The sequence below is a fragment of the Papilio xuthus genome, unplaced genomic scaffold, assembly GCF_000836235.2.
Source record: "Papilio xuthus unplaced genomic scaffold, Pxut_1.1 DF825946.1, whole genome shotgun sequence".
Classification (NCBI taxonomy): Eukaryota; Metazoa; Arthropoda; class Insecta; order Lepidoptera; family Papilionidae; genus Papilio; species Papilio xuthus.
In genome coordinates, this window is record NW_013532703.1 from 181,102 (window position 1) to 208,014 (window position 26,913).

The window sequence follows — 26,913 nt, forward strand, 5'->3', positions numbered from 1 at the left end:
AAAGCCTCATGAACTCACATCCAAGGCTCAGATAAATAAGGCCATTATGTTTATATTAGTTTTTTTCTGTACGGAAATCTGTCCTGACCGTTTTTGGTAGCAAAGATACTTTCCGGATTGCTTATGCAAATGAGATTCTTGTAGAACCAACATAAATTGATAATTTATAGTACATAACGTGAACATATTCATTATAAGGTTCTTTGGCAAAGATTTAAATAACTATTAGTCTCATAGACTAAATTATGCTAAATATTATATGAAATTAACTATAACTTTGAACTAACATACATTTACAGACAGAGACGACTGCAGAGGGCGCTGAGGGCGCGGAGGCTCAGAACGCGACAAAGAAGTTGTCCGGTATCCCTCAGATAGACTACATCTACGACCCTAACCTCCCCCGAGAACTCAATGGATACAATCTCTCAGAATATCCCTTCTATGAAGCAGTGCCTCCGCCTGAGACCATGGACTTCAAATGTGATGGACTGCATGACGGATTCTATGCTTCAGTACCTCACAAATGTCAGGTATGTTTTAAGACGTTCCATGTAGCAACTTATTACGGAAATCATTGTGATGATGATTTACATTTTAATTCCTTTTTTCTTTTTTTTTTTATATGATGCAATTTATTTGTTTTTAGTTATTTGTCCACTTCACAGTAAACTGAGTTCTCTTTTTGTTGTATTCAAGTTTACGTTGGTACTTAAGTTTGTTTTGTTGTGATATTAGGTGTACCACCATTGCCTGTTCGGTACGCGGTACGACTTTCTGTGCGCAAACTACACAGCCTTCGATCAAAAGACCTTCATCTGTCATTTCGTCTCCGAGGTCGATTGCAAGAACTCCCCCAACTACTTTAACAGGTACCTTTACACTTAAACTGTGCACTTATAAATATTTATTAAACCACAAGATCCATTGGATTCTATCAAGGTATTTTAAATTTTGCATGTATCGTCTCTGCATATCAAAATAATACAATCTTACACAGGAACGAGGCTCTGTATAAAGCGGCAACAACAGCGGCGCCCCCACCTCCGCCGACCACGACTACGACCAGCACGACCACAGCCCCCCCGCGCCCGCAGCGCCCTCCGCGACGCCGTCGTCCCAGCTACCGATACGATTACTATGACGATGAGTACTACTACCCCGCCAGAGACGACTACGACTACGGCTACGAAGAACGGTAAGAGATCACCGACATAATTAATGAAGAATTAACAAAATGTCAAACGTAATTTAATAAAACTGACCTTTTTTTACCCAAAAGTACTCAAAAAGCAACAGTTTAATAATTTAATAATTTTTCCAAATAACTGATTAAAAAAGAAATTTTATTTAATGAGTTGAATGAAATTTCAGAGGTGGCAGAACACGTAGACCGCAAGGGAGACCAGCAAGACCAGCTAAAAGAAGGCCATATGACGACTATGATGAGAAGTAAGTACGACCTACTGATAAATGATAGCAACACGATCATAGCTTAAAATAGCTGATATAATATTGTTATTGAATAACAATTCTTTATATAATTTTTTTTGTTTTCAGATATGAACCCAGACCTAGACCAAGGGATGAAAGTGAAGACTACGCTGAAGAAAGAAGACCGTACGACAGAAGACCTGGGAAAAGGCCTTACCTAGAAAGAAGGCCTTATGATGATGAAGACAGAATGACAGAGCGGCGTCCTAATTACAAGGGAGGCAGAAGGCCGGGTCGACCGAGAGATACCGAAGAAGATCAGTACAAACCTGTAGACGAGGACAGACCGCGCGCTGCACCACGTGATCAAAAAAGAAATGAATATAGACCTAGAGACAAAAACCGGCCTATTGATGATATGGGCGATAGAGCGCAAGAAGACGAAAGTTCTAGAGATGTGCCTTGGGAAGATAGACCTAGATCTGAGTCGAGGTACCGCAATGAAGGTAGACCAAGAGATGATATTAGACCGCGAGATGAAGCCAAACCCACCGTCGATATCACTTCACCGGATGAGTTACCATCCGGAAGAGGTGATGTTAAGTCCCGAGATGAAAAACGGCCAAGGGATGAAATGTTGCCAAGGGATGAGATCAGACCTAGAGATGAAATTCGACCCCGAGACGAAATACGGCCTCGGGACGAGATCCGTTCACGGGATGAAACAAGACCTAGAGATGTTAGACCCAGAGATGACGTGAGATCTAGAGAAGATAAGAGGCCTAGGGATGAGACTAGATACAGAGATGACATTCGGCCAAGAGATGAAAGAAGACCTTTGAGAGAGGAAGCGGGAAATGAAGATGGTAAAAGAGATAGCATTAAACCAAGAGATCGGTATCAACCAACCGAAGGTAGGCGTCTTTACAACAGAGATGAAAGACCTTACCGAAGAGAAGAAAGACCTGCTTACTTAAAACCTGAAAAAAATAATGAAAGTGAGGATAAAGTACAAGAAGATAAACGTCAACTTCCATCTGCTCCAGAAGGTCAGCCTTTGGTGAAGCCTAACGGTCATGGTATTTTTAGCCAACCGCGTATGCCTCCAAAAATAAAACGCCCAGTACCGGCTACTGAAAAAGACAAATATGATTACGTTCCTATAGCTACTACGAAACCTCCGCCAAAAATAGACGATGAATATTACGATGATTACGAAGAAGAAGTAAGTAAACCGTCATCTTCCGGAAAATCTAGTACAATTCAGCAAAGGCCAAAACCGGAACCAGTTGTTAAAGAAAAATTTAAGCCAACAAGGTCATATTTAACAGCACCGGGCAACCAAAAGGTCCAGAACCAGAAAAGAGTAGAAGATTATGATGAATACGAATACGAACAACCAGCAAAGAAACCCAGTTATTATCAACGCAATAGAGATGAACGACTCGCAAAACCAAACACAAGCGAGGACGACTATTACTATGAAGAGGAAAAACATCCGAGCACTGAGAAAGCTAAATTAAAAGAAGAGGATATTGTAATAAAGATTAAAGAAGTCCGCCCTTCTAACGTCAGAGTTGTTAAACGTCCTTTTTTACCGTCTAGGGGTGGAAGTCCCTATCTGCCGCGTGGCTTGCAACCCGTAGCAGGTAAGGATTTAAACATGCCTCCCAACACCACCCCTAAACCCACTACCACAACTACTACCACGACTACCACGACCACTACAACGACCACTACTACCCCGGCTCCACCTACGACTACTACACCTACAACCACAGAAGCAACTACAACTACAACTGAAAAAGTGACAACAACTTTAGGTACAGAAAAACCAACGCACGAAGAAAACTTTAAGCCCGAAGAAGAATACGAGTATTATGATGAGGAAGATATCGAATACGAAGGACATGACAAAAAGCAACAAGAAATTAAAGAAACAACTACAAGTGAAGTGATAGTAACAAAGCCAACGACGACCACGAGTACAGAGGCCACGACGCCGGCAGACAAGGCAAAGGTCCTCGCCACGAAGGTCCTCAGGGTCTTCAATGATAATTACGAAGCTATAAGGAATAAGTTGCAATCGACATTAGCACCGGCCGACTACCTCAAGCCCTACCTCGCAACGTCCGAGCCAATACCGAACAAGGACGTCAGGTATAAGTCACCGCAGCTAAAACCTGAAATCTCTAAGCCTTACACGGCGACGGGAAAACCTTTGCGAGTGCCGGAGGATTTTTCGATAAAACAAAATCTAGCTGATTCAATAGAAAACGATTACGACGTGGCGCTGAACGAGGCACTGGCCTCCATCCCTCCTAAAGTAAGAGTTCCTAGTGGCTTCGTCGTGTCTCCGGAGAGGGACTACTCTTTTACAAGGTATAGGAACAATTTCAACACAGAACCACAATACGCGGCGTCCGAGTTGAGCACTTTACAAACGAGAAAACGGCCACAAGTACAAGGTGTCAGCATAAGAACTCCCACCACGTTTTACCTGCACCCGCAAAGGGTCAGTTACCATGACGACGGGCTAACGAGGCCGCCGCGACAGCTGGTGTACCGACAGCATCCCACCACCAGTTTCTTCTAAGCATTTCTCACAGGTAACCTTTGAAAGACTCGAATGCAGACGGAACAGATTTTACATACAAACTTTTTACTTTTAAGACAAAGGGTTACATGTTAGATGGAGAAATAAATTATGAAGCTTAAAACGATATAAACATAGTTGATATTAATTATTGAATGATAATTCTCTTTGAACTCAACATTTCCGGACTAGTTGCTAGATATTTATTTAGTGATTAAAAAACTATTATAATTATTATCTTCAATGCAATTATTAGAAGAAAACATCATCACTGCCAATTTATAATACTAGTTAAGGTCAATAAATACTCCTTAGTTACCCTATTTTTAAGAAAATCGTTTTTTCAAAGGTTTCCTGTAGACTTGAACTGTCGGAGAAAAATTACTCGTCCCCCTTGAAAAAAATTACCGTATTTATAACAAAATTATTCAATGACCTTAGGAACCGATTATTGTGAACAAAAATGTCGTCGTAACGTAGACTGCGGCAGGCACTGAGTGATTTTTCACGACAGTTTCGTAAATTTGTAAATTTTATAAATATGAAATCAGTTGATAAGTTTATAATTAATTATAATTGATATTTGTAAGATAATTTTCTAAAATTCATTAAAGAAAACATGAAAATTGTGCTTTGGTATTTTCATTTCGTACTGGAACCAGAAACCACACTTAACCTGATCCTTTGAAAAGATGCAACAAACATTTTTGGTATGAATCTTTACAATGAACTAATTGAATAAGAAAATAAATAAAAACCATATTTGTATATACATATATTTGTTTATTTCATTAAACTTATTAAATAATTCCTGTATACGAGGAAATTATATCATTTAAATATTAAAAGTTGGAAAAAATTGTTATAAAAATTATTAGAAATTCAACAATTGACTGGCATTCATTTTAGGTTTTTTATTGGACATATTTATTATCACAAAAACTAAAAAAATAATGATTTTGAGTTATATATGTAGTTGTATATGTTGCTATTTGAACAACATTATGTTTGTTAAAATGTACAATATTTGCGATCCGCACAAAGCTTACCCGATATTTACAACTTTGGCATCAACATTTGTTAATAAAACTCTTCACGCCATTACAACTTTTATGAAATAAATATAAAATAACGTTTTTATTATCTTTACAAAATACATAAAATTAAGTAAAATAAATCAATCAAAACAAATATTTATATCGTTTGTATAAAAATATTTAGTATTAAAATTGGTCCCTCGTAATCATGATTTATAGATAACTTATATACATATTTTATTTATTATATTTATCCTACATTTATATATTTAATTATTTATAATAAACATATAAAGATATACAGAGAGATAGAATTTATATTTACAAACTATTCCACGTAAAGGCAAGAAATGCCAGCATCCGACCACTTTGGCTTTAACTTGAATATGAAGTTTCTTACTTTGTCGAGTTGTTTTATTGTAAAAGACATTTACAGTAATTACGAAATAATATTTGAATCTCTTTGTTATAATAATATATAGGTATAAGATGGCAAACGAGCTAGCGTGTGTGATGTCGCTAAATTAGCGAAGTGATCTCTGCCTATAGATATATCAGCCTGTTCTATAACATATCACAGTTTAAGTATATTTTTCCTTTTTGTTTCGCGTTAAAATTAGTAAAAGTCCAACATAGTGTATGTCGTTTAAGCAAAGACTTCTTTTGATGTTTTTGCATAAAATGGAATATATTACAATATGACTAAACCTGTATGTACTGCATCAGCTTTAATCCACATTTTGTACTTTTAAAAAATAAATTTAGTTGATAATTTACTTAATAATGTTTATTGCTGTATAATTTATTAAATAATTATTATTTCTAAGCATTCACATGACCAGAAATAAACATAATAATGCTAAAAGTATAGGCCGATACAGTACTGGTTTTTCTTGATAACATTTTTTTAATATTTACAGAAGCTGATGTTTGTAAAGTTGTCATTGCATTGAACTCCGCCCCCAGCAATAAATCCCCACAATTGTCTTAACCCGGAATATTACAAATGTGAGTTTTCGATTTTGCTCCCATTTGATCTATATTTCAAACTCCAAGGATTTTTGGATAGACTAGAAATTTTCGCATCTGTATCCGTTTTATCTTCGTTCATCTCTTTGGTACCATTTATCATTTGTTCGGTGACTTGACCGGTTGCAGCATTGTCCGTCTCCTCAACGTCCCCATGTATCACCCTGTTGATGGGGAACTGAAGGAAGTAGAAGAGGTAGGAGGATCCCCAGATGACCAGCTGATACAGGCACACCTGCCACCACGTCATCACACCGAACACTTTGTACAGCCATCGGTGAGTGAAGAAGTAGATCGCGTAGTACCTGAAATTGGACAAACATGCAAGTGTGGAAACAAGCTCATCGTAGTATTAGTGAAAGGTCTACAATAAAACAATACTAACACAATAGCATAAGCGACATCAACAACTGTGACAGCGATTATTTCAGTCTTGAAGTCCCGGGGCCGGCGGCGCGCCTGGAGCAGCGTTTCGATGAGGACCACGACAGAGATGTTGGTGTGCACGCAGTGGTTGAACCACCACGGCACCACGTCGTCATACGCCCGCGGGAACACCAGCTCGCGGTCCACCGCATACACGCACCAGAACATCGATGATACGAACTGCAAACGACAAGAATATTGTTGAAGCCTAGTTCTATGTAGTCCACTACCACATGATCTCGTCCTTGTAAATCTAAATATCAAATGAAAGCTAAATCATCAGATAACTTGAAAAGAAGCCTCTACATATAAGAGTACTGCTCGATCACTCATTGCCATTTAGAGGTCAAAACATAAATCTAATCCTGTTAAGAGCCCACCACTTCTAAAAAAAAAACTTAAATATAATTTATTGTGATTGTGATACTAATTTGGTATCGTATCATTACCAAAGTAAAAGGCACGACGAGTCCAGAGAAGACGACATCTCTCCAGTAGCGCAGACGCGCCGCCAGTCGGCAGTCCTGCTTGTCCAGCCACTCCAGCACGTCGTGCACCAGCGATAGCAGCAGGAATAACGTCTGGAAGGCCTGCAACAATACACACATACATTGTTAAAAAGATAATTATACGAATACCCCAGGGATGTTTTTATATTATAAGGTAGCAAACGATCATGCGGCATCCTGAATACGCCGAAACAGCGAAGCGATCACTGTCTATAGATATCCGAAATTGCAGATGCTTTGCCTTCCTTTAATCCACTGAGGACACACAGAAAAAGGATAAAATTCCTTTCTACATATGTGTTCCCTCCTCCGCCAAATCCAGTTCACCTTTCCATCCTTTCCACTTATGACCGATAACAATAATTTATATTAAGTATCGTTTATGTAGTAAGCATTTTAAATACATACACAACGAATTTTTCATCGTATGTGACTTAATAAAAATATCTAGATTTCTAACAATTTAATTTAATTCTCAACACTGAATGATACATTGTTTGTAATTAATTTGAAGATTCCAAGTTCTTTTTATAAAATCACCAACCGGCCAGACTGGTTTTAAATGTTCAAGTTATATCGCAGAAGCAGTTCGCACAAAGATAACCAGCGAAGGATAAAATTACAATACAATCAATGGTTAACATCCGTCTCTGCTTACAAGACTGTTGACTCGACTATAATGATTCTGTTTTATTCTTTTCTGCGATTACTGCAACTGATATAAACTTTAAATATCGTTTTTATATAAATAACATGTCTAATGTCTATGATAAACTATGGCCGTGACATGGCTTTTAATTTAAGCTTATAGTTAAGATAATAAATAGTTAAGTTAGTAATCATCATCATTAACAGAGCCAACCCTAAGTTAGGGGTGACTGGGCCATATACAACTACGCTGGCACAGTGCGGGTTGACTTCACACATATCTTTGAATCTCTTCTCAGATATGTTCAGGTTGCATCGCGATGTTTGCCTTCATCGTAAGAACGCCGGATAAATGTACATATGTAAATAGAAAAACACATAGGTACTTTGGGTATTCGTACTCCCGACTTACAGATTGGAAGTCAAGTGCTTAACCGCTGAGCCACAGACACTCTTAAGTAATATAATATAATAATACGGTATGTAATTGTGTTTCCTCAAATATGTCAGAGTGTTTGTTGACAAGATACTATAACATCCGGCAGTCACTGTCTATCACAGGAAGAAAACCCCTTGCTGTTATAAAAGCAGGATGTGTCCTATTAAAAAAATCAGAGGAAGTGTCTGTGGGTACATTACTCTGTGGTTACTTATCGTTGTTGTGTTGAAATTTATTGTATTTACTAATTAACAGATAGCCATACGCCGGTCACGTGAGCCCGTGCTCTGCCCTTTGGCCAGACGACCTTATTGATAGGGTTTGTCTATGTCCTCTCATAGTGAACACAACGACATAAAACGATCACAGTATCAAAAACACCGTAACAGACTAAATTTTTTACATTATCTGTATAAAAAAATAAAAATAAAAAAATTTAAAAATGATTACAGTGAGCGTGCTGATTAAGAAAAAAGTACACTTTTAATGTGGCTTTTTTATAGAATAAGATTCATTACATGAATAAAAAAACTATTTAGTGTAATAAAAATTATTTATTTTTTAGGATATTATATTTAGCGTTAGATTAGATAGTTCTGCAAAATATTCTACTTTCATTTAGCACACCGTTTGCTAAGCCATTAGCTATATTGACGACTCAAATATTAATAACCAATAGCGTAGCTATCACATCAAGTAATTGATAGTTCAGTTGATACAAGACACGTTATTTAATAAAATTATATCAGTTTTCCTTAATGTGCAATAAATAATTATTATTACGTTAATGTCTTGCAAGTGTTTATCTGTCTTGAAGTTAATGCTCTTTGTTAACGGCAGAAGGATTATTTATTTTATTTTATCACTAGGAAACATTGAAAGAAATTAATTTTCTTACCTAAAAATAAAAATGTTTTTTCAATAATTCAAAAGTTAAAATAATTATAGATATAAAGTTATTTTATTTTTATATAATGTTTTCCTTTACCACAGAGCGCTTCGTAAACTGATATAATTACCACAAGGAAGAAATACATCTTGATTGTAAGAATTAATTAATTACGTTGCATAACATATCGCAGACCACGTTTTTCTAGCACGTGTCTTATATGTAAACCAATAACAGATAATAAAAGTTATTACCATTAATATCCTCGGGGTGTACTTAAACGTAATGGTTACAAGATTACATTTTCAAGAAAATCTGCTGCTGAAAATGCTGTTCTAAATTCAAAAACAGCTTGGCAAATTTTATCTTAACTTTGACGGGAATGAAGCTAATGCTGGAGGAAATTATATTTTTGTTTAATTCTGCGCCGACGAAGACGCGGCCGACTGCTAGTATTACAACCGAATTGATTTTCAATAAGATTAACTAGTAAAATAAAAAGCGATTTGCTAAGTAATACTTTTTTTAAAGTGTCCTTCATGAAACATTGTGATGTATCACGCATTCTTGAATTGAAATTTACCAAGAGTTTTACACGGATCAATTATTGTTACTCTTCGATTACACAACTGTAGTAATTAGTTCATTGTAGATTTAAATTATTGTTAAACTATAAGATAATCTATGTGCGCGTGTTAATCTGACCTTAGTTGTTTATTTAGCTGATTCATTGATGCAGCACATGATCGCTGATTGCCGGCTATCGGCCGCTTAGACACGTCTAGCAGTCAACAACGAGTAGCGTTATTTTGATATTTAAATGAGAGTGAATTAAGTTTATATTATCCCTCATACTCATAGCGAGTAGGTTGCCTAGCCTCGTTTGAAACTTATGTTAAAGCATTCGGGAGATACGAACGCGTAAAAGAAATGTTGTAGGGGTGAATAGTAAAGTCATTTTCTACATAAGTAGTGATGAAAATCATATATTTCACTCGTATGTATAGATCTAATCACCTACACACTAAAACTACAGAAATAATATCTATGAAACTTAGCCAACACTATTTCAAATAATTAGGTGGTTATTTTAACTTCACGGAACACGGAAATATTGAAAAAATTATATTATCTGAATAAAAACAATGAAACAATGATTTATCAGTGTTATGTATAATACGTTATGTTTATATTCTGAACACACAGATTTATTACAATTTGCTTAAACTATGGTAACTTAGAAGACCAACACAATCACTCGTTATTACAAAAAAAAGTAAAAAAAAGAAAAACAGAAACTCATTTACAAAATTTCAGACCTCCATGTAAACTGTAGACAATGGGGTCGTGGAAATTAATAAAAAAAAATATTTTGTTTTCAAAAAAAATCCAAACATTTACAATTGAATAATTTTTGAATTCTTAATGCTATTGTTTTTCGGAATTACAATAAAAAGTACTAATTAACGAAACTGTAAAAATACATAGTAAATTGGCATTTATTTGCGGTACTTACAAAATTCCAGCCAGTCAGATAGGCCACCCTGTATGTGTATAAAGATTGAATTTCCAAATCAGGACTGTTCTTGAGCGCAGACTCCATTTTGAAAGCGAACAAGGAAACGTAAACATGGTGTAAAATTGAAAAAATATGCAAAACCGTTTTCCAGTACAATCTCGCATCACTTCTATCAAAAAGTTTCTCGTTTTCCGTTATTAAAAAACATAGTATGTTGTACAAAATATTACTATCTCTCCATAAATCTTCCATTTTTAATTATTATAATTTATTTTTATTATATAATACTAAAATACGAACTATTATTAAAACTTAAATTACAATTATACTAATTGGTCGCCCGAGGCGATTTGGGCGACTCTGTCGTAAATAGATTTTGTTGACGGTACATGCAAGTTCTGTCTGTGTGGACACATCAATAATTAATTTACCCTAAAATATTATTTAATTTGTTTTTTAATTTAACTTTAAATAAAAATTAAATATCAAACTCTCCATTGCTGACTTGTGTTTATTTTTTTCTCCTTTTATTTTTATTTTTAGTTCCCTTAAATTCTCCAACCTTAACAATTAGCGACAAAACGAATAGAGATAATTGAAATTTAATGACAAAATTTGTTTTCCATGTAATCATTTTACCTATAAATATATAAATGCTATCCGCTTTGTATGTTATTCATATACTTTCCAATTTCAAAATTACTTCGATTTTATGACATTAATAAATTTATACTATCACATATAAAACTCCCAAAAGACTCGTCAAATGTTCTTCAAACATGGCAACCCCATGATATCAATGTTGGGCAACTTGCTACGGGCAGACAACACGCTCTTTGTCCCCGCCCTTATCAGGGAGACGTGATAACACGGTATTCCTCGTCGCGTCATGCCTCGAGACAATTATAATCTAAACATAATTCTAGTCTTACTTTCAGTTTCCACTGTTGTAATACATGTGTAATAACAATATTGGCAACACTTATTTTCTTTGGAAAAGAGTTTTCATTTCTTGGATACGCGTTAAGACATTTACTGTAAGAATAAAATTAAAAACAAAACACAAAACAATTACTTATTTATAGTTTACTAGATGTAGCCCGCGGCTCAGCCCGCGCGGAAATTAACTTCATTAGTAGCCTATGTGTTTTTCCAAAGTATATTCTACGTCTATGCCAAATTCAAGGAGATCGATGCAACCGTTCTGGACACACCTTCTAACAAACATCCATCCATCCAAACATTCGCATTTGTAACATTAACAAGATTGAAAATTTTATATAAAAATTGCAACTAAAAGCTGTTTTTATCGAGAAATTATATCAGAAAATTTTAGTGTTGTTTTTGTTGTAACAAAATTAAGCTACCTTGATTTAGATAAACTTGTAGTGAAAAAGTTCCCCGTAATTAATATTACAAAAATATTTAACTATTAATGATAAATCTGAACAACTCACCATATTCCAGTGTGTCATATAGTAAGGTACATTTTCAACGACCAACATTAACTCCTCTCCAACCACTTCCATCTGTTCGATTCTGTGTACAGTCTCTATACCGTACCAACTGACATAACACAGTAGTACAAAGCTGAAGTAGTGAAATACTGTCTTTAATAACAAGTGCATTTTAACATTTAATATATAATTTTTAAACAAAATGTGTACAGCCATTGCGACTTCTCTGCAGCGAAACCAAAAACGTATTGTTTTAATTTAAACAATATTTTTAAAGTAAATATATAAAGGTCGGTTTCCACGAAACATGTATAAAAAAGATATTGTCATTGTATTCAAAAATATAGAAATAACAATGTACAGCTTTCAGGCAATGTAAGCCCACCTTGATTGATGTCTGTTCATATGAAAATACGTCAATTGTTAAAAAAAAATATATTCAAATTAATGTTGATTATTCAAATAGGCGTAGCTTTTTATTTTAATATTGTTAACAGTATTTTTTCCTAAAACAATAATAACTGTGGTCCTTATAAAATGTATGGTGTGAATTGCACAATAATATGCCTTAGGAAGAAAGACAGGTTAATGACAAACAACGTTTCTAACATCACTAGTTAATTATTTAAATAAAATCCCCGGCTACATATATTTTTTTGTTTCCTATTAACAGACTTAAGTTGTACTTATATACTACATAAATGAAATTAAAAATGAAATAAGAAAGTTTTACATAATCTCGCGTTTTGTATGCAATTACCAAAATCAAAGATTTAGCGGCTTTTTGTTACGTTGAATTAGATGTGTCACTGGAACAAATAGAAATTTATTTTTCCAATCATAAATAATCAATTTCCAGTAAATTCGTATATATTTAAATCACGACACGTCATGTAAATATCGGTGACGTGACGTATACAAACATGTATGACGTTTTGTATTATATTCTTATTGTTTGATTGCTTACTGCAACAGACCACAGTAATATAAGCGTTTGCAAAATAAATATACAGAATCAAACTTGTCTACTTCGTATTTCAATTATTTCATAAAACTTACCTTATATTCGTTTAAAATTAATAATTCTAACGCTGGCATTATACTATGAACCATGATTATTAACCTTCTACGCTAAGGCAAGGTTATTCATTTAACTTTTAAATTGTGACTAATATAATTTTAAATGTTATATAACAAATCTGTGGGTTTCCACGCACGTAACACTCGTGTTAAAACATATCGCGGTCCCTTTCATTCTATTTGTTGAACTACGAGAGTTACTACAGTCTAATTCTACGCTTAGATATCAGTAAAAACTCAGAAAACGTTACGTTTAAAGTTATAAGCATTAATAATAGCTTAATTAATTCTAAATAATTTGCAAATTAAACTATCTCATTAATTATAAATGTGAATGTATGGATTTATGGATGGATGGATGTTTCTTAGAAGATATCTCAAGAACGGCCCAATGGATCTCGCTGAATTTTGGCATATAGATGTAGAACATAATCGAGAACATATAGGCTACTAATTAAGTTTTTTATTTCCACGCAGCTGAAAGACGCGGGTGGAAGCTAGTTTTCTATAAAATTACAATGGAACAACGTTTTGTTTAATTTTTAAATATGGAAAATTCCATTTGCAACACTAATTTGTTGTTTTTTAAATTTCTGTTATTGTAAGCACTAAAAAAATTACAACTTTATTGGAAAAACAATTTATAATTTTATTATTCTAGGCGCGAGATTTTTATGGAAAAACTAAAAGTTCAGATAATATCATTATGAGCATTGTCATATAGAACAATGGTGTTTCTCTACCGCGGCTCTCAGACAAAAACGTAACGTCATTATTTTATTTTTTAAAATGATAAAACAAAATGTTTTTTTACGAATCGTTCGGCAGTGGAAGCCCACTATAAATGATATAAGGTAGCAAAGTTTTAATACACGAGAAAAAAACAAGCAAAACAATATTGTTTGTGAACTTATTACAGCCGCATATGCAATATTACTTCTGCAATATTGGACTCGCGTACTTTGGTGAACTGTTAATTTGTCAAGGACGTCGCAAGTAAAAACAACCTGACATAATGTTATGACAATTATTCATTATATAACACATTTCCAATCGTGTATTGTGACAAAACATATTTACAAATAATTTTTTAAACGCTTTTTGTATGGAAATTTTTATCAACATAAATATACTTGGGTTTTTAACTTTAAATCTTCGTTGTTTTACTATTATACTGTTCGTAAGAAACGTGGCTCTTACCACCAACTTTTCGACCGCGGGTTGACTGTTAAAAGCTCACTTTTCTTACGAACAGTACAATACTTGGGTGTTGTTGAGTGGTCTAGCAGGAATAGATGACTCAGCTTAAATTAACAATGAATACAATAACAATCAGACAGAAATTTAACACCTTTTTGTCTATTACCATCTTTAGTTGTTTGTCAGTTTATTAGTTAAAAGCCATTTTTATGAAATGTATTTTTCCATAACACCAACTATAATAGTCTTCGTTTCAATTAAAATGTACATTTTTGCGCGCAGCCTTCACAAAGGCATAATATAAAATGTAAACATAGCGTGTTGAGAACTACGAAGTGACCTAGCTCGGAAAATTATCTACATCATCGAAGCGGCACTGTACATTTTGTTTTTACATGTTACAAAAAATTCCATACTTCGTACAGAAACGCTCAGATGAGTAATAATAAAGTATTACTACTCATGTATAAGGACAAGCTTAGCCCTTAGTAACCATGTCCCGATAGTTATTTACTGTGAGAAATCTACGCTAAAGAAATAATCTTTAAAGTTCTCGATGGTGACTTAGAGATATTGTGTTAGATCACATAAAAATCGTATATTAAAATAAATGTAATGATTAATATATTTTGAATGGTCCAGAGACCATCAGAGACCTCTCAGAAGAGGACAAGTGTTTGCAAATATTCAGTGTGATACAATATTTAAGTATTATTGTCGTTTTGTGTCAAGGTTTTCTTAACATCTGCCTGCGTGTAATCAATTACCTAACATTATTGTAAGTCGGTGCTCGTACCTCTTAGTCTCAGTCCTTGTTACGAATACGTTTAGTAACACAAAACAATTGCCAACAAACAACACTACTGAGTATCAACAATTCTCAGAAAATAAATCAATTACAGATGCGTTTGCCTAAATTTAATCGACAGAGGAGTTCCTTCCTAGCAACAGATAAATAATATTTTCCTCTTCCTACGCGTCTACTGCTCCGTCAGATACGCTTTCCCTTCCCATCCTACCCTTATAAGATAAGAGTGGGAAGAGAATGAGGACTAAAATTAAGCGGATGGACACTCATCATGCGTAGTTGCGTGCTGGCTGGCGTTTACCTACTGTCTTACTGACTAAATAGCCATCTTTCTTCATCTTTATAAATGTACTGTGCGTTTTTAATATTTCTAGACATCATGTAGGAAGACATTATATTATTCTTAATATTATCACCAAATGTAATAACTAAAGGAGATTTATTTATAATTTTTATTACAATCTTCTCTTCAGTTTTTTAATTACATCCTCAACTTATTTATAATTTAATCGCATATCTTTTTTTCCTTATATAATTATATAATCATAAAAATTATAATTTTATAATGTTAAAAGTAAGATATTGTAAAAAATATTTTTTACAATGCTCGATTACGGGGATTGTTGAATGATAAAGAACGTAAAGCCAAAAAAAAATGAGTAAATTATATGCGCATCAATAATCTCCCGGATCTTACGGTGAAGGAAAACATCGTGATGCAACCTACACATATCTGAGAAGAAATTCAAAGATATGTGTGAAGTCAACCAACCCGCACTTTGCCAGCGTGGTTGACTATGGCCTAATCACCCTTAACTTAGGGTAGGCTCCGAGCCCCTCGGTGGGGACGTATAGTGAGCTGATGATGATGATGAATCTCCCGGATTCGATTTGTTGAGTTTAATATTTAGTTTATCATAACTGAAAACAAATGTAATAAAAACTGGTTTTTCCCTTCATCCGTGCAACCGCTACTAAATAAAAAACTAAATAAATAAAAAAGAGCATATGACACGTAGTTTAATGCTATAACATTGTTATCACGAAAATGTAAAGTTTATTGACTGAAAAATTAAATAGTGTAATATATTTAGTGTTTCTACACGCTGTGTCATAAAATACTGAAGTAGATTATAAGTAACAACATAGTTGTGTCATATACAGTAACATTATTATATCAATTTTCACTTTATAGATTAAAAATCGATTCTAATTTCCAATCAATAGTTGTCTACGAGTATATTGAAGTTTTGTGGAGGAATTGACCCACTTCAGCTAAAAACATTAAAAGCATTTGTGTATTTACTCGACCGATTAAAAGGTCGATCGATAATAGATGAGTTAATTCCACTAATACAAGTTTGGAGTACCTAGGGTTGCCACCTTTGAATTTTTACAATGCTTTTTCTTCTACAAGTTTGTCAGTAGTAAAAAACAAATCGTTATATGTCGTTTCTTATGTATAGGCAGTCCTAGTCTTATCCTGATAAATGAATAAAACTTTTATAGTCTTGTATACACTAATTGAAGGCTTATTTTAGGTTCCTTGAATATTTGCTATCTAAGGTATACACGTAGTTCATTGATTTAAAAGGCTTCTTGTGTACATCGGATGAGAGGATTTAGAAGGCTTCAAGCCACAATATTAAGTAAGCGGTACGTAACTGCACCAACACCTAAGTATACGGCTGAGCGGTATAAACTTATCAAGTTTAAGTCCAACCTATCCAATTTGAATACAAAATTTTTTTACGTGGCAAAATAATAAAAAAAATTACAAGAAAAATATGATGATGTTCGTATGTTAATTTTGCATATTTAATGATATTTTCAAGCAATACAGTGGTAACGGCGTTCGTTAACCTATCAGGTTATAAAAAGACCATCTAGTTTTAAGTTAATGCTAATATGAGACTAATTGTGAACACAATAAAGTTGAAAATGCTTCACACATCGCACAGTTAATGCGTCCACAAATTAAACTTTTTGAGCACATCTGTAAACGGTTTTATTAAAAATGTTGTATTTGCTCGCATTTAGTTATGAATACATATTATACGTTAAATTAACGTTATAAATATCCTTGAAATTTTTGTTAACTATATTTCACATATGCTAATGTTTTGGAACAACTTTGGTCAAGGATATATTCAGTAGCTATTCCAAATAATGTAGGATAAAGCATTCTTTTTCTACGAAGGTTGACAAGAAACTTGCAGATCTTCTAGAACATTCGATGTTTTACATTTATAACTTTACAATATTATCAAGTTGAAATAAAGTTTGAGAACCATTGCTTTTCTTAGTACATGATAAAATGTCCTTCCTTCAGATTGTGATTTCTTTCGTAACTGGCAACATAACAATTTAATATAGAATACAATAGAATAGTGCATCTTGCGAAACTGGACTTCCTAGGTTTTTGTCGCATTTATAATTTTCCTTTGTAGGGTACATTAGTGCTAACGACTGGCAACATTGTCTCATGTTATGTTAATCATATTATAATCGCTTTAGTACGCTATCAAAGCATTTGTTTATCTCGATCCGAGCCCTGGCGTATTGATCCCTCGCCTCGGACATCGGACATCCCGCGTTAGATAGGGCTGCCCACTTCGCGTTTGGCCACAATTTTTCAGGTTCCCATGGTCATATTTCAATAGATTTTTAATTTAAAGTACTTAGAAACAAGGTAAATCTCGTTCGTCATATCTTAAGGATGCAATGAGGGACGTTTTTTTTAATTCAATGATAAAAATCACTGTACTTTTGACAACGGGGCAAGTTTAGTGAAATTGGCAGCCCTAGCTGTTGCTCGCCAAACCTGTACGTCTCTCGAAGGTCATACGACCTGGCTATGGAATTATGCACTAATCACTTAAGGCCAATGAATTCATAGTAAACGACCCTGTTATATAATGGTCATAATCAGTTAAGTAACATGTTAAGTAAGTACCCATTTCTTAAATTATTATGTTTAATGTGAATTAGATTTTTTCTTGTATAATTTCCATGGAAATTATACAAGAAAAAATATAGAATGTCGGCGGAAAAACCGTGATCTTGACATTAAAATGGTAATTTCATTAAACCTTCACGAACCAAATAAGAACTATAGTATGTTATATGCCTATATTTTGAAGTGTCATCGTTCAAAGAATACGTCATAATATTAACAGATTGAATAACACGATTAAAGAAGTTAATTAAGCATATCTAAAATCGATTTTAATCAAGATTTATCGAATACAAAGTCAATTTGTTAACCATTTTTAATATGCAAGTCGACAAGCAATCAGTTTTTTGCAAGTTTATTAAATTATAATGTATATCGCATTATATCTACAGACATTTAAAACATTAACATCACTAACTATTTTATAATAATGGATAAAACACTTACAAAATTCCAGTTGGTCAAGAAAAATACCGCCAAATACTTCAGATCCCTCAATAAAGGGTCAGTCATTTTCTCTTGTTCAATTGTGAAACACATAACAACACCCCAAACACCAACCACACAAAATAAAACCCAATTAATACTATGGAATATTGTTCTTAACAGTAAATTCACAGAAAAACTCTTTTTGAAAATTCCCGCCTGCTCCACGTTCTGTTCGACCTCCATCTTGAAGTAAACACGATGAGGCAAAAGCCAAACTTTTGTACAGCCAAAATGATGAATTAAAAGGAAATATTTTTTTTTTAAATGTTTGCGTATAATATGCTACAATGTTGTTAAAAATACGTGCTATTGCAGCGAGGTGAACCTGTTGTGTGGATTGGATTGTGGCCGAACGTTTCAGGGTGTCGAGTAAACACGAGGCATTAAACCTCCTTGGTCTAAGGCCTCGCCAAAAAAATATTCAAACATCAATTAAATTAATGTAGGAAGTATATTTTGCATATAATTTTAATGCAGTAAAAATTGCCACTTTTATGTTTAACGCATTTATTTTTTTATTACAGCGATACTTTTTTTTAAGTAACTTGCCTGTTATACTGCCTAGATAAGTATGGTGTCCTGGATTCAAATCACAATCCCTTGTGATCTGTCTGCATTGTTTCGTATGATATTTGTATGCATATCTTCGTACAGGACATTATCTTACCTTGATTTTTTGAATTCATTGCTTAATTTCAGTGTACAAAAAGTTATTGATGTCCTTAATTTAAAAGAATCTATACAATAGTTATTACGTCTTGCACTTTTGGAAAATAACCTTTTTCTTTGTGTCTTTCACATGAAGTTCCTACAAGTTTTATTAAAAAAATAACAGGTTTAGTAACGCAGAAAGCAGCCGGTATTATTAATAACATAATGACGTCATCGCACTTCTGTATTACACTGGAAATAAATGTTTCACTTACTGATTTATATTTACATCAAGATCTTACGTATAATTTTATTGATAAAGTATTGACTAAGGTAAAGGTTGTATGTAACATTGTATAACATACTTAACATAAAATATTTTAAAATCAACAAACGGCGGTAAGTTACTAATAAATGTTTATATAAAATCTGTTTGATCATTTTTAATTCTTAGTATACATACTTTTAAACATAATTATGTAAGTAAATGCCGATTTTTATCTTGATTTCACCCTCTGGTGGATCAACTTTAAAGTACGCATTATAGGCGGTCAATCTATAGTAGATGATTATATAAAACAGATAAAAACAGTTATTGCGACGATGAGAATCCAAAAGAATTGTTAATTTTTTAAGCTTTTGTGTTCTCGTTTTTTTAATTTACACAGTAATTTTACACGCCATCTATGTTCCACTGTATTAAAGACGTAAAATTTTGTTTTCGTACCACCTTCTGTGCGTTCTGCGTTTATCCAAAAGATGGCGCTTTCAAAGTAAAAATATTTTACGTTCATAATAATAGTTTTTTTTTTAATAATCTAGCGTAACATACTGTCAAAGACAAAGGAGATAGCCGTCCAACCATTAAATTAACAAATAATATTGTGTCTACTCCTATGAGCTGGCTGATGTCCAAACTAGGATAATAACCCACAGACAACTAAATACACAAATCAAAACAAAAAAATATCAACAGTATAAAATAAACCAGTCTTATTATTAACATATGTTCTTAACCCGGAATAAAAAACAGGCCTAGATGTCGTTGCATTTATGTAATAAAAAAACAATAAAAGATTTTCATTTCTTGTATTTTATAAATATTTAATGCACATCAAAATTATTATCACAGTAACAATTTTAATTGAAAAATTATGTCAAAAGTCACAGAGTAGATAAAATAATTTACATGATGATGTCCATTCACATAATTTATGTTAATGTAATATTAAATATAATCATGTACTTTCCAAATAGAAAGAAGTCAAGTCTTTGTAAACACAAGGTTTTTATACTATATACATAATTATAACTTTACGGTAGGCAACAAACATTAAAAAGGCAATGACCGAAGCCTTCCAATCTGCCCTTACTTAATGCTGAATTAACACACACTAATGTAATTAAAATAATATAGTTGTAAGTACATACACAGCAGTAAAACCCAGAGATTACACTGGTAACACTTGAAGTTTTCTCATGTCAATTAATTATTCTTTAAAGATCTAACGAAATATATCAATTAGCAAAATCTAATTTTCAATCAGATAAATTCGAAACAAAACACTTGCAAGGTCTCAAATTACTTATTAAACGTGTTCACTTTAAAAGCTTTTTTCTTGGCATTAATAAACTTGTAAATTTGCTTCTGTCTTACATAATTAGTGCTTTATAAATAATAGAAGAAATTAAACTAGAGACATAATTATGAAACTATCAATGTTATTCTAATTCACCCTTACGATAATCTTTTGCGATATGAGATAATTTTCACCCCTATATTATAATTCTGGCCAGACAAAGTCGCGGGCCAAAGTTATCAGAAATTAAGATTATTTAAAAAAAATAAATTTAAAAAATATAATATCTTTTATACATGTAAACAACAATATAAAAACAAAGTTAATTCCTACTCAAACAAAATAAACAAAAAATTTAATAAAATACAAAAATAACTGCTCCTTGTTTGTATGTGGAAAATTTTAAGATAAAATTATTACAGATGTAAAATAACTATACGTTTTTTTGTTATTATATAGTATTAACAATTGTTGACGACGCGATTGTACAGAACTATATTTTCACAGGGGAAATATTTTTATTCTGGAAATAAACGCTTTTAAATCTTACTAATTATAAATGTAAAAGTTAAGCTGTATTTTTAGACATTATTAGTGAGAATCATTTAGCGCGAATGACGTGCTTTTGTTACCAAGTCAAGTGCCAGATTGATTAGTGAGGGGACATAAACGTCGACATTATAGTAAGGCTAGTTGCGCCAGTACACCGGCACAGCGTCGGATTTTCTTCCTAACAATATAGATAGAAGAATGTTAGAAAGTATAGTTTGCAAGAACACATAGGCTATTAATCAAGATTTTTTTTAATATCGCGCACACGAAGTGGCGGTTGACAACTAGTGTAACATAAAATTCGCGTATTCTAGAGCTACGGAATAGTTTTAAATCATGAACGTGATCTGCTACATCTCTGCTACAAGTTTATCAAGATGAATATCATGTACATGGACATCGTACGTGACATATAACCAACCTTTATATTTCTATATCTATGCTCTTTGACCATAACTTGGTATTTTTACTTTATAAAAAGAATACATGTGAAAAGATTGAATTTTGTAACATCCAATTATATAATACCAATTTAACCTAAAGGTAAAAGATCAAAATACGTTTTATGATTCAGTTTGTTCCGTCCTTTTGAGTTTAAAAACTTCATGGGCTGTTAACAGCTGTCTTTGGCTAAAAACACTTAAATAAAATATTACAATATAATTGCATGTAATTATTGCGCTGTCTAATTAATTTCTGCAGTTTTATTATGCACAACAATTTGTATTATACAATAATCATTATAGATTTTTTGCATCACAACATACAATTAACTTTAATCTTCAGTTCAATAAAATTACAAAAGATTTTTAGCCGCCTTTGTTATCATTACAAAGACCTGCCATACACGAACTGTTTCACAGCATCAAACGGTTTGAAGATACGCACACGCTATACGAACCGCAATTTGCAGACTCTTTTAAATTGCACTTCGACCGCTTGTAGCAGTTCTATGGCAGACTTTAATCTTTCCTTTGTCACGCAATAATATCCTCTAGTAAGTACCTAGTAATATTAAGTGTTGTAAGAGTATGGAGACCAGGGATTACAAGCCACTTTGTACTGGGCTGGTTTTATCATTTTCGCAGCCCTGGGCGAGATTATTGCGGCGCTCCCTTTTTTGGTGTCGAGGGATATCTTCGACTTATATCTTCTACTAGTACTTCTAGGGTATGATAGGGGACACCACAGGCGCCCCTTTATACCCGACCATGGCGCCTACGGCCCCTTATGGCCGGCGCCCTGGGCGGTTGCTGCACCTCGCCCTACCGTAACGTTGCTACTGACTTCGTAGATCGGGCATTTATTTTGCTTTTACTTCTTATACATCATTTCATTTGTATGATATCTCTTATAAAAATCGTTTTTCTCACATCCAATTTAAACATGAGACGCCCGGAAATCTTTAGATGGATTTTAAATGGAATATTTTAATTCTTTAGTAAAATATAATAATATATTAACTCGTGTGCATTAACATTAACATTTTTAAAAATGTTTTTTTTCTTAAATTATAATAATTATACATATTTCTTGGTCACCGACACAATCACAATGTTAAACTCGGGGCCACGGATATCAAATTAAATTATATGAATTTAGAATATATAACGATTTTTTTACTTTCTTGAATTTTCTTTTCTTTCTATTAATATAAATAATTAATCTCACAACTTGTCAGAAACCTGAGAACCTATTTCTTGATAAAAGAATAATTGAAACGATATCGCGGTCTCGGTTTATAATTTGGACAGTTTTAATTACTCAACAGTTTTACTTGAGGTTAACATTGCATTATATCGTAGTTAAAATCTTATCAATTAACTTCAATATCACTAGAGTTGTTTGGCCCTTGCTTATACTTACTTTTACTTTATAGAAGCATAACAATGCCGCTATAGCTCAGTAGTGTAAGTTGCAGGTTCAAGTTTCAATGTCCGCGAAATAAAAATTTCGTTAATTTTTTCTTAAGCTATATGTTCGCAACAGGGTGGATGAGGGATGATATGCGTTAGTTAAGAAAACGTCTCTTCATGTTGATAAAAAGTGGAGGAATAAATAGTACATAGTAAACAAAGTGAAGACTCAACAAACTGCATCATTATTTTTATTTCATACTTTATAATAATTAATAATTAACCGATTAAAAATAAGTAATGTGTTTTTCTTTTAATGTAGGTCAAAATAAAATATTATGTATAAAAACTTACATAATTCCAATTAGTTCCAAATCCTGGTGCGAGATACTTGAGGTCCCTAATAATGAGGTCCGTGTGCTGGCTGAGGTCAATGTTCAGACACATCACTATACCCCACAGAGAGACGAACACGGATAGCGCGAGGGTTGCCGAGTGGAATAGAGTTCGGAGAAGAAGATTGACGGAACATGTCCTTTTTCGCTGAGTGGGCAACGCCATGGGTAACGTGGGCAACGCCGTGGGCAAAGCGGTGGGCGAAGCGACCTCCGGGTCCATGATAGGGCGACGCGTCGACCCTCTACGAGGCGATACCCACAACTCACTGACTTATCGAGTTCCACTAGCTTATCCGCGCGGCGTCACTCGCTCCGAACCCATTAAGTCACGGAAACAGCACCGGTTGTCGACCTTCAATACAAACATCCGTCCAAATTCAATCGTATTTTATCCAAATGATTTCATTTTCTCATAATTAATTTTATATCATAATTGTATCCTTTATGCAATAATTTTAATGACGTTAACGAAATTTTACACAATGTTAAAGTTCGCTTGTTTTTCTCCTGCCTGTGATCTTCTCGCGTTCAACGTCCTTACTTTGGACAAAGAAATATCTTATTAATGTTTACATTTCAAACAATTGTTTAAGTAAAAAACACACAACAATGATATTGAAATATTAATCGTTTTACTACACTACTTACTATGTAAATATAAAAAAATATATATTACATTTTTTCAAACGATAACTATGTTATATAATAATAATAATATTAGTCACAAGACTTAAGTTATATAATTGTATAATGAAATAGAAATTATTTTAATTTTTTAATATACATATAAAATAATTATTACATTTAAAATGTCTATTTGAATAATATATTAGGATGTGATAATTCATTCCGACATTTTCTAAGAAAGAATTCGCATTTACGATGTAAAGATATACGCGAGAGAGTCTTTATATAGGTAAAATAAATTTATATAAAATGTGAATGGAAGCTGTAAGACCTTGAACGAATGCTAATACATAATATTATATATACATAATAAGGAACAAAGTTTGTTTGGACAAGTACAAAGGATGGACAAAAGAGTGCTCGTATTAACAAAGGAAAATGTCGCTAAACAGAGTTTTAGCAGGGTCCTAGACGTAGATGAGACAGATGTGTAAGGACCACATACTGGGATTTCGATATCTCTGCCGAACCCTTGGGTTATAATAAGAAATACAGCTTATGTCATCCGGGATGTAGTGTATGCATAAACGTGGTGTTGTTTGTCTCGAGCGTACACGCCATAAGTACATGCCGGAGAGAGGGGACGTCAGTCGATGTCAGACCTTTGAGCCGGCAACACGTGTCGGTACGTGAACGAGCCAAATATAGCACAACGAATGCTACATTGGCGACGAGGATAAAACCGTGAGTACGGAAATAAATTGTATTTGAAAAAAAAAGGAAGGAGAAGACCAATGTGTAAAAAATAACATTTCAGTAATTGATGGACGAAAGTATTGTTTAAATTATTTTGCCTTACCTTACAAAGAAAAAAAAAAAATTAAATAGTAGGTAATGGATTGCCAAAAATAGCAACAGTCTTCTCTGTTTACATATGATAGTTATTTGTAAAACGTGGCCTTAAGTTGTTCCTAGCCGTAAATATTTTAAAAACGGTTCGGAATGTAAACTTAACCAATTGAATATCGAAATAAGATCACAATATTTGACTATCGGAGAAACAGATTCATTGCTGTGCTCGTCCGTCTAAGTTGTTCACTACAAAGTGCACTACGATGTCACATCGAAATACATGTGCAAGCGACAAATTAATTCCGGTCTATTGATGAAGCAGGAAATGAATAATGAATAAGAAAAGAAAATATCGAACTATTACAATGATAAAATAAACATTACTTTACTACGAGGGTAGTATATCTACGACATATACATATATTGTTATGATTTCGACCAAAAACAATAATCAAATTCATTTTTAAGACTGTCTTCGACCTATGGTTGACAAATAGTGTGTAGATGGATAATAGCATTCGGCGATGTTAATCTCGGTCAACCTTATGTGTATACATAACTTCAATAACATAGGTACAGTCACCTCCAATAAAGTGTAAGTACTTTCGCACTTTCGCTTTCAACTTTCGCACGAACAGCGGCGGTTGTATAGACGAGATAAAGCGACGAATGGCAATCACTAGGTGAGCGATGGAGAAATTGCAAAGAATGCAAAGAAAAAAGAACTCGGTTTGTACGATCGCTTGTACTCTCCATATTCCTTTATGCGTCGAAAACGTGAATCCTACGAGAGGGAGAAAAAGAAGATAGACGCGCTCGAGATGTGGTGCTGGAGAAGAATGCTGAAGATACCTTGGACCACCAATGTACTAAAAAGGCAGCGACTAGGTGGCGTCTGGTAAAGTAGGTCATTGATACTTGATGACCATGACCACTCTGACAAAACTGTAACGACAAAGAAGAAGAACTTTCGCACTTGTCTACAGAGTATAGCTGACCATTAAATGGGTTAAATCATTGATGTCTTGCAAATATAAAAGAACCACGGCTGACCATTAAATTGGTTAGATCATTGAAGTGTTACAGGTATAAAAGCACCACGGCTGACCATTAAATTGGTTGGATGATTCATGTCTTACAAGTATAAAAACATGTCTAAAGACATAAAAGCACTACGGCTGACCATTAAATTGGTTAGATGATTCATGTCTTGCAAACATGAAAGCTGCATAGCGGACCATTAAATTGGTTAGATCAGTCATGTCTTACAGACGTGAAAGCAGCACGGCTGACCATTAAATTGGTTAGATCATCTAATCGTTAAATCGATAAGTTCATTTACAGCCTGAAAAGTTGTCAAGTACATAAATTAGGAAGATTGAAACCCTGATCGATAAATTGATATTACGAGTGGTAAGAAGTTTGAAGCTAAAATTTGTGTGAAGCAAACTGTTCACTAAATTAAGTTACAGATTAATAAACGCAGCACTCGGCGAGCAAGTCTAATTGTTGTGCCGAAAGTGAGTGGAAAGAGATATATGTATAACAAACGAAGGAGTACAGCTTCATAAGTTGTTACTGTCATTTTTATAAATGTAAGTTTAGTTAATCAATTTAAATCTAAGCTACCTGAATACATTTTAGATTTTGTAAAAAAGTAAAGTAAATTTAAGTCAAATCAATGGCGACTATATTATGTACATTGTACGATATTGTTTTCAAGTAAGTGACTATTCCTTTGTCTTTTTGAGAAGTAATTCTTTTAACCCTGTTATAAGCACCTTACTACAAAATACGTAGTACAAAATGATATAAAATGTGATTGACTAGTAGTCACGTTTTGTTATGAATATTTACAATATGTATAACGCAATTTCTAAT

The 26,913-nt window shown here is 33.6% G+C and overlaps 2 protein-coding genes across 10 annotated transcripts in view; one reads left to right on the forward strand and one right to left on the reverse strand.

The window, feature by feature from the left end:
* The window catches only part of LOC106124479 (cell surface glycoprotein 1), a 33,990-nt gene extending 29,329 nt beyond the window's left edge, over positions 1-4,661 (forward strand). For 6 of the 7 annotated variants that reach the window (XM_013321171.1, XM_013321175.1, XM_013321172.1 and 3 more), the window contains 5 exons: positions 300-533; positions 739-872; positions 1,001-1,198; positions 1,375-1,452; positions 1,561-4,661. In XM_013321171.1, coding sequence (XP_013176625.1) covers positions 300-533; positions 739-872; positions 1,001-1,198; positions 1,375-1,452; positions 1,561-4,030 — 3,114 coding nt within the window. In that variant the 3' untranslated portion in view covers positions 4,031-4,661. 7 annotated transcript variants of the gene reach the window in all.
* A 666-nt stretch (positions 4,662-5,327) lies between these two features.
* On the reverse strand, positions 5,328-23,842 carry LOC106124886 (androgen-dependent TFPI-regulating protein). 3 transcript variants are annotated; one of them, XM_013321894.1, is made up of 4 exons: positions 23,510-23,842; positions 6,972-7,112; positions 6,482-6,702; positions 5,328-6,401 (listed from the first exon to the last, which is right to left on the reverse strand). In XM_013321894.1, the coding sequence occupies exons 1-4, from the start codon at positions 23,771-23,773 to the stop codon at positions 6,068-6,070; spliced, it is 960 nt and encodes a 319-aa protein (XP_013177348.1). In that variant the 5' UTR covers positions 23,774-23,842; the 3' UTR covers positions 5,328-6,067. The 3 variants fall into 3 exon arrangements, with proteins under 3 accessions (XP_013177348.1, XP_013177349.1, XP_013177351.1); XM_013321895.1 differs by lacking the exon at positions 23,510-23,842 and adding an exon at positions 18,475-18,869; XM_013321897.1 differs by lacking the exon at positions 23,510-23,842 and adding an exon at positions 11,984-12,208.
* Between the last annotated feature and the right edge of the window lie 3,071 nt (positions 23,843-26,913).